General features: G+C 46.3%; 2 protein-coding genes across 2 annotated transcripts; both read right to left on the reverse strand.

Moving 5' to 3' along the window:
- Nucleotides 1–6,405: 6,405 nt before the first annotated feature.
- Nucleotides 6,406–10,203, reverse strand: LOC123988845. The gene has a single exon (XM_046289602.1). The coding sequence runs from the start codon at nucleotides 10,201–10,203 to the stop codon at nucleotides 6,406–6,408; it is 3,798 nt and encodes a 1,265-aa protein (XP_046145558.1).
- An 81-nt stretch (nucleotides 10,204–10,284) lies between these two features.
- On the reverse strand, nucleotides 10,285–11,640 carry LOC123988846. Its single transcript, XM_046289603.1, has one exon. It carries the CDS (start codon nucleotides 11,638–11,640, stop codon nucleotides 10,285–10,287), a length of 1,356 nt encoding a protein of 451 aa, XP_046145559.1.
- Between the last annotated feature and the right edge of the window lie 416 nt (nucleotides 11,641–12,056).

Below are 12,056 nucleotides of genomic sequence, written 5' to 3' on the forward strand. Positions count from 1 at the left end.
TTACTCTATCTACATTAGATATGTAATATACATTTAATAACAATATCATTATTACTATATCTACATCAGATGAAATTTAATATACTGATTTAATCCCACTGACCAATGTACATTTAATAACAATATCATTATTACTATATCTACATTAGATGTAATTTAATATACTGATTTAATCCCTCAGATCAATGTACATTTAATAACAATATCATTATTACTATATCTTTTTTTTTTTTTTTTTTTTTTTTTTAAACGAGGGGAAAGAAAATGCATTACGCACACCGGGTCAAGATGGTATGTGACCCGGTAGTGTAGGACTCCCGTTCTTCCGGTATACCTACTAAAATAAAACCCCTCGCTCCTCAGCTGCTCCTGGCGCATAGAAAGTCACCTCGGGACCGCCCTATGGCATTACTTCAAGGTTCCTCCAGAAATAACAGGAGGGGGTGGTTTCTTCCTCCTTCCTGTAGGCACGCCACTATCTTTGATGTTTCCCCAGTCTTTTACTCTTTTCTCACTGTGGTTGTCGTCTCCTCCTCCTAGACCTCAAAGCACCGCGTTGTCGACGGTCTCCCCTGCTGGCAGCCCTGTTAAGGTTTTCCCTCTCCCATCTCTCTTTGTCCTTAAGGGCTGTTTCTATAAAGCCTTTTAGAACTACCCTCTTCCTGGGATCTTTAGCGATCATCATAAAATTTTCGGGTGTTACAGCCACACCAATTTTTTGGGTGGCAGCTTCCCTCTCTCTCTGCCAGCGAGTGCACGTTGTTAATAAATGTTCAGGATCATCGACCACCCCTCCGGGGCAAAACCAACAATGGCTATTTGCTGCTTTTTTAAAACGTTCGAGATAGGTTCCAAAGCATCCGTGTCCTGTTAACCACTGCGTGGTCTGGTAGTTTACCATTTCTGGTCCCCACTCGAGCCACTCTTTAATGCGAGGGATAATGCGATGGGTCCAGCGTCCATTCACACTGGCATCCCACTCCGCCTGCCAACGCGTAATGGTTGCCTCTCGCTCTTCCTCTTTCACCTTACCCTTCCTGTTCTGCGGGTCCATATCCTCGTGTTGGTCTTCTAATTTCCTGATCCGCTCAAATATCCTACCCCTTTCGTCGGCCAGAAGGTCGATGGGAGGGAACCCCGTGATCACCATTAGCGCCTCCGTTGGTGTCGTTCGATAGGCACGCGCAACCCTTCCCAGGGCAATTCGTTGCACACTCCTCAGCTTTGCAACGTTCAGCTGGGTTTTCATTGCCCTTCTCCATATAGGAGCCGCGTACAGGGTAACCGACTCTACGATCCTGTAATACAGAGTTCTAGTAGCGAATCCCGCGCCACCAGTGTTGGGGGCGAGTTGAGCTACTACATTCGCATATTTCATAGCCGCATCTGTGACCTTCGCTATGTGCTCTTTGAACACCTGATCTCTAGGAAAGAGCACCCCTAGGTATTTAGCTGTTCTCTGGCTGGTGAGTAAAACTCTCCCACATGTGAACTTTAATCCCTCCGGATGTTTCCTACCCGTGAGTAAAATTGCCTCGGTCTTATGTTCTGCCAGCGTTAGTCCTTCCTTACGGTACCATTCAGTGAGGTCAATCAGTGTTTTTTCAGCGACAGCCGTCATCCTGTCTATATCTCTGTCTATTACAATGATCCCAACGTCATCTGCAAAGCCTACCAGGTAAACATCTCTCCTCACCTTTAACCGTAATAGTTTATCATATACGATGTTCCAAAGTGTTGGACCATTAACTGACCCCTGCGGAACTCCGGCAAATACCTGTATTGTTTTATTGCCCTCCGGTGTCTGATACAAGATCCACCTGTCAGTCAGGTAGCTCTTAGTCAAGGCCCTGAGCCGGGGGGGAAACCCTCGTTTCTTTATCTCCCTATGCACACTAGCCCATCTAAGCGTGTTAAACGCGTTCTTAACATCGACTAATATAAGGAGACAGTGTCTTCTTTCTCTTTTCGCCAAGTCCCAGTGCGCCATAACCTCTGAAATCGCATGTATTGTACTGCGACCTTGACGGAAGCCGTATTGGTTTTCCGCCAGATCACACAATTGTAGAGCCTTTGCTATTTTCTTTTTTATTATGTACTCGAATACTTTATTCAGGTTCGACATAATGCTCAGTGGCCTATACTCCTGAGTGGTCGTTGTCATGCCTTCCTTATTCGGTTTAGGTAGTAATACTAACCGCCCTGTTTTCCATGCCCGCGGCCAGTATCCCTCTCTGTAACACACATTAAAAACAGCAGCTAGGTACTTACTCGCCTTCGCGCCCAAAGTTTTAAGGGCACCCGCGGGCACACCATCTGGACCCGATGCCTTCTTCGGGTTCGCCCTAGCACAGGCCAGGGTTACATCCCTTGCTGTAATAACATCCTCATCTTCTTTTTCTTTTTCCAGGTTCAGGTCATCTCCCGACGGCATCATCCTCGTGGGACCTTCATCAACTACTACATCATCAGCAGTCTCCTCACCAGCACTAGTGACGAAAAGTTTGTGGATAACCGCCTCCATCTCCTCCGTGTCCAACTTGGTCAGTACCTTTCTAGGTTTTATTGATTGTAGGACGGCCTTATATGGTTGGCCCCACGTATCCTTATCTACCGTGTCCATTAATCTCTTCCAATCTTCCCTCTTCGCCTTCCTGATCTCCCAGTTGAGTCGATGTTTAGCTATTTTATACTCCTGGGCTGCACGTAGTACCTCCTCCTCCGCCTTGCTTTTCCTTACCCTTGCGAGTGCTCTCCTTTTACTATGGGCCTGCTTCCGCAATTCCGCAATCTCTTGCGTCCACCACGGGACACGTGTTTTGTTTGCCAAAGGTCCTTTCGTGCGGCTCCTACTTGACTCTACTACTACCTCCAGCTCCTGGATAAATCCCTCCACGTCCTCAGTTGTTTTAGGGGTTGCCGGTGACACCGCGTCTCCCCACCTGGCAAGGAATCTGCGTATAAAACTGTGGCAATTTACGGGTCCAATGGCGTCTAATTCTGGAAGACGATTGCAGTGAACACGGTCACCCTGAAAGCTGTGTATTAAATACTGGTGATCAGATGCCGTATAATGATCCAGTACCTGTGACTTCACCAGCACTCCATTGGCTTCAGGATTACAGAACAAAATATCGATCTTAGATCCACTCCCCCTAGTGCAGGTAGCCCCACCGGGCGACAGAATTGGGAAGAGGTCATTAGCCTCGCAGAGCTGTACTAACATCTTGCCTCTTGAACACCACCTATCGCTGCCCCACAAGGGGGATCTGCTATTAAAATCGCCTAGCACTATGACCTTGCCCGACCTAGTTCTTCTAATTGCAGCCTCCAGTTCGGTCAGTTGTTCGTCCAAGCAATTGGACTCCAAGTTAGGGGAGTAATAACAGCTGAAGACCGTATAGTCATCTACCCTAATTGCTATGTACCCCGGCCCTTTGTCGAGGGCTCTCACGACCTTGAACTTCTTTTCGCCCCGCGGGGTAACCCAAATGCAGGCATCCATTCCACAATCTACGAACCAGCCATTTCCGGCCCTGTTTGGTTCTGAAATTGCAACGATGTCGACTTCCAGGTCTTCCGCTGACTTAAGTAGGAGCTCATTGGCAGCCCTGCACCTGTTCATATTAAATTGCAGTACGTTGATCATTTATTTATTACCAAGTACCTTCATCGCTTCTCTATACATGGGACATCGAATAGATGCCGCCACGTGTTTAGACTCCTCCTCCGAGAGTCCCTTCCTCACACATAGTCGGCACTTAGGCGTAGCCGTGCAATCTCTCATCTGGTGATCCTGGCCACCACACTTTCCGCACACTCCCTTGTCGCTCTTGAACTCGACGCACCTAACGGCTATATGACCGATACCGTGGCACTTATAGCACCGTACCACCCTGGGGATCTCGCGGACTGAGGCAATAGTCCACCCCAGCCTTATTTTTCCCTTTCTAATTAGGGTATTTAATCTCACCGTAGGTCCTTCAATAACCGCGACCTTATTCATCCTCTGGTCAACTCTTAAAACGCGGCATTTGATATCAACAGGTACCGCTGATGTTTCGCTTACTATCGCTGCGATAACTTCTTCCACCTCCACAGAAGGGTCAATCACTCTTATTTCAATGTCCGCACGTGGTTGGAGTCTTGAGACCTGCACATCATCGCCCAGAGAGCCTTCAATTTTCTGTCGGAATCCTTCGACATCCGCAGTCTGGGAAAATTCCAAAAGAAGATTTCCTGCACGCGTCTGTCTCATAGCTTTCACCCCTTGCGCACCGGCACCCACTTTCTCCTTCATTCGCCTCAGGACATCAGCAAACGTCGCCTTGTCAGCAAAGCGCACGGCAATAGCCTCTGACTTCGGTGGTCTTGTTTTCGACTTATTTGGTGCCATTATTACTATATCTACATTAGATATAATGTAATATAATGATCCCTTCCCACCGATCAATGTACATGTAATAACAATACCATTATTACTATATCTACATCAGATGAAATTTAATATACTGATTTAATCCCACAGACCAATGTACATTTAAGAACAATATCATTATTACTATATCTACATTAGATATAATGTAATATAATGATCCCTTCCTACCGATCAATGTACATATAATGGCAGTATCGTTATTACTATATCTGCATTCGATCTGCTGCACTATACTGATTCCTTCCCGCAGATCAATGTACATTGAATAACGGTATCATTTATACTATATATACATTGGATATAATGTAATATACTGATGCCTTCCCACAGATCAATGTAATTTTGGTAACATCATTATTACTATATCTACATTCGATATAATGTAATACACTGATCCCTACCCACAGATCCATGTACATATAATAACAGTTTCGTTATTACTATATCTACAATAGATATAATGTAATACACTGATACCTTCCCACAGAACAATGTACATATAATAACAGTATCGTTACTACTATATCTACATTAGATATGTAATATACATTTATTACTATATCTACATCAGATGAAATGTAATATGCTGATTTAATCCCACAGACCAATGTACATTTAATAACAATATCATAATTACTGTATCTACATTAGATATAATGTAATATAATAATCCCTTCCCACCGATCAACGTACATATAATGGCAGTATCGTTATTACTATATCTCCATTTGATATGTAATATACATTTAATAACAATATCATTATTAATATATCTACATCAGATGTAATGTAATATACTGATTTATTCCCACTGACCAATGTACATTTAATAACAATATCATTATTACTATATCTACATTAGATACAATGTAATATACTGATACCTTCCCACAGATCAATGTACATATAATAACAGCATCGTTATTACTATATCTACATTAGATATGTAATATACATTTAATAACAATATCATTATTTGTTTCTTCGAACGCGTAGAAACTTGTGTTGCGTATCGCCGCGCGGATTGTTTCCTTGTTGGGGTTGTAAGGCCCAACTAAACCTTGTGGTACGCGACGCTACACAACACGTGTCCGCCAAGTTAATTTTGGACACTGAGATCGATTGTTCTTTTTTTGTTGCCGATAAATGTGTAGGTATTGAATTTGGCCGATTTCGTATGCCACTACACCTGAACCGAACGATGTTCAATAGAAAGAAATCTAATTCACGTCTCGACTGCTAGACGTGAATGACGATTATTCTGTGGCCGATTTCGTATGCCAGTTGTACTTTGAAACTAAATAAGTTTGTGTTCTCCACGATGCGACGTTCGAAAGAGAAGTGTCGAGCAAACCGTCCGATGTTTGCCATGGCACCTCGTAGTGCTGTCCAAGGCGTTGCTGATTTTTTGCCTTTTCCAATCAACGTCCCTTTCTAAAAATTGTGGACTCGCGTGTACGCCCTTTGGCCACCCCTCTTGGAGAGAAGGTGTGGGTTGTCTTGTGGAAGGAGGCGGTTCTCGAAGGTTTGACGGAGTGACATGGTTTCCCTCAAGTCGACCTTTGTTTAGCAGATGCCGTTATGCACGTGTTACTGACCGACTCTTCAGGTCTCCAGGTTTATGACATGTCTTCGAGCTGTTGGGACGGCGAGGCGCAAAATTCGGAGCTATTGTATTAGGATTAAAGAGGTTCGAGAAAATAAAGTTTACTGTCGCGCGAAAGTGAAATTGTCGGTTGTAAAATTTAATAAAAATGTGGAAAAGTTAATCTCTACCAGAATTTGTTTTGCACGTTCATGTCATAAACCAACCTTCGAGAACCATCGTGCATTGTATTCCGCGTCGGACGAAACATGCTCCCCCCCGTTGATCGCTAGGATCGATCAACATTGATCGCGACGATGGGTTGTTCGATGTTGCGTATGGGTCTCACCGTTCCAACTTCTGAGTGAGGTTCGTCTTATTGTTAGCGAGATTCTGCGTCGGGTAGTGGTGCTAATCGTTTGACGTTCCGCTTGTAGACTCCGTTTGCTGTTCGTACGGTAACTGCTCGGATGATGCCGTCTGCCCCCGGGTGCACTTGTTGTATGCGACCCAAGTGCCAACAAAGGGGGGGAAGGTTGTCTTCTTTGAGAACGACCACTGTCCCTTCTTTGATATTGTGGGACCCTGTGGTCCATTTCTGCCGAACGTTGAGTTGATGGATGTATTCTTTATGCCATCTAGACCAGAAGTCTTGTTTAACCTTCTGGATGTGTTGCCAATGTGAAAGTCTATTGGTCGGTGCTGTCCTGAAATCAGTCTCGGCAGGGCAAGTCAAAGAATTACCAATCAAGAGATGACCAGGAGTGAGAGCGGATGGGTCATTGGGGTCGGTTGAAAGAGGTGTGAGCGGGCGAGAATTTAAAATGGCTTCGGTTTCAATTACAAATGTGTTGAATTGTTCGAATGTGAAGAGTTCGTCGCCGACTACCCGTCTGACGTGATGTTTGAAGGATTTGACTGCGGCCTCCCACAATCCGCCGAAATGTGGTGATAATGCTGGCATGAAATGCCATGAGATTTCCTTATCTGTGAGAAATCTACGCAACCTCTCGTCGTCTGATAAGGTTTTGTAAAGTTCCGATAACTCGTTGTCCGCGCCGATAAAGTTTGTTCCATTGTCGGAGTAAACGTTCCGACAGAGTCCTCGTCGTGCAATGAAACGTTTAAAGGCCGCGATGAAAGCTTCCGTTGTTAAATCGCTCGCTACTTCAAGATGTACGGCCTTAGTGGCGAAGCAGGTAAAAATCGCGACGTAGGTTTTGACTCGAGCTCGGTTTCGGTAGCGTCTTTCTTTGATATAGAAAGGACCGCAGTAATCGACTCCGCAGTTGTAGAACGGTCGGTTCTCGGTGACGCGTGCCGCAGGTAGATTACCCATGAGGTATTCGACGGCGGGTGGGTTGACCCGGAAACACTTTACGCATTGACGAATGATCTTCCGTGTGGTGTTTTTACCGTCGATGGGCCAGTATTTCTGTCGGACGTTATATAACGTTGCCGTTACGCCTGAGTGATGATTTTTCACGTGAGACTCACGAATGATGAGGTCGGTTAAATGATTTCCCCTTGGTAATAAGATGGGATGTTTTTGTGCAAAAGGTAAATTGGAGTGTTGTAATCGCCCTCCCACACGTAACATTCCCCTTTTGTCCAGAAAAGGGTGGAGAGACCGAAGTTTACTCTTTGGGTGGAATTTTCCGGTTTTGAGGTCTTTGATATCTTGCTGAAATGTATTGTATTGTACGAGCGTGATGATTTTTAAGTTGGCGTCTCGAATTTCTTCGACAGTTAAAGGTCCGGCGATGCGTCGGTTGGGGCGAAAACGAAGACAGTAGGCCACAATGCGGGTGAGTTTCTTGATACAGGAGTACCGAGTGAGTATTTCGTCGCTTCGAATGGTTGAGGTTACGAGACACGTGAGTTTCTTTAGTTCGGGAAGTTCGTTCGATGTGCTGTATCTTGACTCTGGCCATTTGATCTGATCGGTTGAAAGCCACTTGGGTCCGTGAAACCAGAGGGAGTTGTGGAGGAATTGTGCGGGTGTTACTCCTCGAGAGACTAGATCCGCAGGGTTGTCTTCTGATTTGACGTGGCGCCAAAACGCGATGTCTGTTGTTTTCTGTATATCAGCTACGCGATTGGCCACGAATGTTTTTAACGTGCAAGGTTGTTTGTTGATCCAGTTCAGTACGATAGTGGAATCGGTCCATAGAAACACTTCGTGGATGTTGTGGGTGATGGCCTTGCGGACGGTTGCATATAACGATGTTAGTAGTACGGCACCGCACAGTTCTAAGCGAGCGAGGGTGATGCTTTTTAGAGGTGCGACGCGGGATTTCGCACAAAGGAGGCGCGTTTCGATGAGGCCAGATCTATTTATCGAACGCAAGTATAAACAGGCTCCGTACGCTCGTTCGCTTGCATCACAAAATCCGTGAATCTCCATTCGTTGAGATTCTCTCAATGCTGCGTGACGACTGAATTCAACGTTGTTGAGTGTTTGTAGTTCGGTGGCATATGTAGTCCATTCGGTATGGATGTTGGCGGGAAGCGACTCATCCCAGCTGACCTTTAATTGCCAAAGACGTTGCATCAAGAGTTTGGCGGTGATCGTAACGGGTCCAAGTGTGCCTAATGGATCGAAGATTTTGGCAATGGTCGATAAGATGGTTCGCTTGCTGACCTTGTTTGTGGCCGGAAGCTCGACGGTGTATCGAATGGTATCATTTCGCGCGTCCCAGGACAAACCTAATGTCTTCATTATCGCAGTATCTCCAAAGATTTTTGGATGAATTTGATCCGCATCAATTCCTGCGAGAAGGTTTGGTTCGTTGGATGCCCACTGTCGGATGTTAAGTCCCCCCTTTGTGAGCAGTTTGCCTATTTGGTTTTGAATGTGCCGAACTTCTTCTAAGGTGTCGGCACCGGTGAGGAGATCGTCGACGTATAAATCTCGCTTAACAATTGCTGTTGCGTTTGGGAATTTGTTTTGTTCATCATCTGCGAGCTGATGAAGGCACCTTATCGCTAAATATGGGGCCGCCGAGAGTCCGAACGTGATTACATTTAATTCGAACGTTTTCAGATTGCCGCGGTCGTCTCTCCACAAGATGCGTTGGTACGCGCGGTCCTCCGCTCGTACGAGGAATTGGCGGTACATTTTTTCAATGTCTCCGGTGATAACGAATGCATGCATTCTGAAGCGTAGGAGTAAGGAGAATAGGTCGTCTTGAATGGTAGGGCCTACCATTAACGCGTCGTTCAATGACAATCCGTTGCTTGTTTTGGCTGATCCGTCGAAAACTACGCGGAGTTTCGTGGTCGTGCTGGAGGGTTTTATGACCGCGTGGTGTGGTAGGTAGAAACCGGGTGTGTCGGCGTTTTCTACCTGCGTCATATGCCCGAGCGCGAGATATTCATTCATGACCGCAGTGTATTGTTCCTTTAATTCTGGATTGCGATTTAGTTTTCGTTCGAGTGAAAGGAAACGATTCAGAGCGCTCGACCGAGATTCCCCGAGCTGATTCCGCTTTTCGTTGAACGGTAACGCGACAATGTATCGCCCAGAATTGTCGCGCCGAAAATTTTCCTTAAAATGAATTTCGCATTCGCGCTCTTCGGATGAGAGATGCTGTGTGTGGGGGCCCTCTTCTACTTCCCAAAATCGTTCGAGGTTGAAATCCAAATTCGTGATAAAGGCCTTCCGTGTTTGGTGTGAGGTGACATTTGAAATATTCCCCCCAATGATCCAACCGAACTGCGTTTTTTGCAGGATCAAATCGTGACCGCTTCGATTAGACAAATCGTGTTGTCCGACGCTAAGACACGATAAGGCTGGTCCAGCTCCGATTAGCATGTCGATTCTGCCCGGTTGCTGGAAATGTGGATCGGCTAATTTCACGTTTGCCGGTATTTGTAGCCTTGATCGATCGATTTGAGTATCCGGTATAAATTCTGAGATTTGTGAAATTACAAGAAATGCCAGCGTTCGTTGGTAATTCGTTAGTCGGGATTTTATGGTCGCGGTGACGAGTTTATTGGCGGTCGTGTTTGAGTGGTTGAGGCTTTGGATTCCCACGGATGCCTGTGTCGACGGCAACCGCAGGTTCCTTGCAAGCGTTTCGGTCATGAAGTTGGCGTTGGAGCAGGTATCAATTAAGGTGCGACAATGAATCGATCGTCGGTCATTGTCAAACACCTGAATGATCGCGGTTGCCATTAAGCCGTTCGTTTGCCCATTTGAAACCATGGAAATGCTTTGTCGTCGTGAGGTTGGTTGGCTAGCGTTTGAGGGTGTTAGTCAAGATTTCCTTCCTTCTTCTCGCGGCGGAGCATCGCGATGGAGTTTTGTGTTATGTCGGTCGTGACAAACCCGACACCCCCCAGATCGACAATCTTCCGTCGCGTGGTCCGTTTGGAGACAATTTACGCAGAGGTTTGCTCCCTTCGCTGCTTGTATTCGTTCTTCGACCCCCATGTTCAGAAATTTCGGACATTGATATGCAGCGTGCGGCCCGGCATTGCACACCTTGCAATTTGACGCGGTGGATGTCACGTATGCCTGTTTGAATTTCTTCGCGGGCGGAGGTGACCATCGCGACGGTGACGGTTGGTGTCTCGAAGGTGGTAGTGGTCTTTGAATTGATCGCGGAGATCGTTGTAAGGGGTACTTCGCGGGTTCGCGCGCATATTCCGTACGTTGCGAATTCCTCGATGTTTCCCTTGATTGATGCGACGCGATGCGTAAATGTTTCAGAATGTCTAAAGCTTTGGGAACCTCAGTGTCTGTGAGTGTGCGTTCCCATGACCTCCGCGTTTCGGTGGACATTTTTGAAATCATCATGCTCGTGATGAAGTCGCTTGCCATGTCCTCCCAAGTCCGACCGAGAGCTTGGAGGGATCGAATGTGTAGTTGGACGTGGTTGACAAAGTCGCGTATGGCTTCCGGAGAGTCGTTGGTCATCGGTGGAGTGTCGCGTAGCAGAGATGCATGACGAAGAACGAGCACGCGCTTGTTGTCATAAATGTCGTTTAATTGGTTCCAAGCGGCTTCGTAATTCTCTTCGCTTACTGTAAACGCGTCAATGGCAGATTCCGCTCGTCCGGTTAGTGATAAACGAAGGTATTGCAATTTTTGGACATTGTTCAACCCTGTTTGCGAATGGATCATGGCTTGAAACGCGTCTTTGAACGTAATCCATTTTTCGAGGCGTCCGTCGAATTTCGGAAGGTCGATTTTTGGAAGCTGAACCGGTAGCGCGAAGGATGATGTGGTCGGTGCGGGTGAGACTGTGCCGTCAAAGGTTCCAGCCGGTGTGTTGGGCCGGTATCTGGGCTGATTCAAACCCTCGAGTAAGACGGTCGCGAGGGCTATCGCGTTGTCGAATGATTCGGTGGTTGTCTCGCGCTCGCGTTCCGCGTCTTCGACGTTTTCGAGAAGGGCCAATTCATCTTGAATTGTTTCGAACGTTTCGAATTGTTTGTGTAGGCGATCGATTCGATTGCGTAGTTTGACTCGTTCGCTTGCGGAGTCTTGATACGAATTGACGGAGTTCGATAACATCGTAGTTTGTGCTTTGAATGTTCGCCGTTTCGATTTTAACACCTGGATGCGCAACTCGCTCTCGTTGGCGGTCGACATGTTTGTGTTCGGCATTTTTAGGAAAACGAAAAGGTTTCGGACGAGGAAATTAAGAATGGATAAAACCCGATTGGCAAATCAATGACGAGCCTACCTTAACTGGATTTCGGTTGCGAAAATCGTCTCCGGACTGCACGATCTTGTTGACGAGGCGTCTGCGGGCACCGGTTTGTAGTCGCTTCGCTCCCGATTGGAATCCCCCAGCGCGGGTGGTAGATTGGATGGTTGACAGATTAACTCCGGTGTTATAATGTGATGCTAATATTCCACTAATAAAGTTGTATGTACACTGCACGTTGACAGATCGCGTATCCTGTATGCGCACTGCACTTCCACAGACCGTGTATCCGGCTCGAAGGACCAAAAATGTTTCTTCGAACGCGTAGAAACTTGTGTTGCGTATCGCCGCGCGGATTGTTTCCTTGTTGGGG

This window comes from Osmia bicornis, unplaced genomic scaffold, assembly GCF_907164935.1.
Source record: "Osmia bicornis bicornis unplaced genomic scaffold, iOsmBic2.1, whole genome shotgun sequence".
Lineage (NCBI taxonomy): Eukaryota > Metazoa > Arthropoda > Insecta > Hymenoptera > Megachilidae > Osmia > Osmia bicornis.

Excerpts from the sequence above, each read along its gene's own strand:
- LOC123988845 (XM_046289602.1), bottom strand. The coding sequence starts at position 10,203 with ATGGCAACCGCGATCATTCAGGTGTTTGACAATGACCGACGATCGATT.
- LOC123988846 (XM_046289603.1), bottom strand. The coding sequence starts at position 11,640 with ATGCCGAACACAAACATGTCGACCGCCAACGAGAGCGAGTTGCGCATC.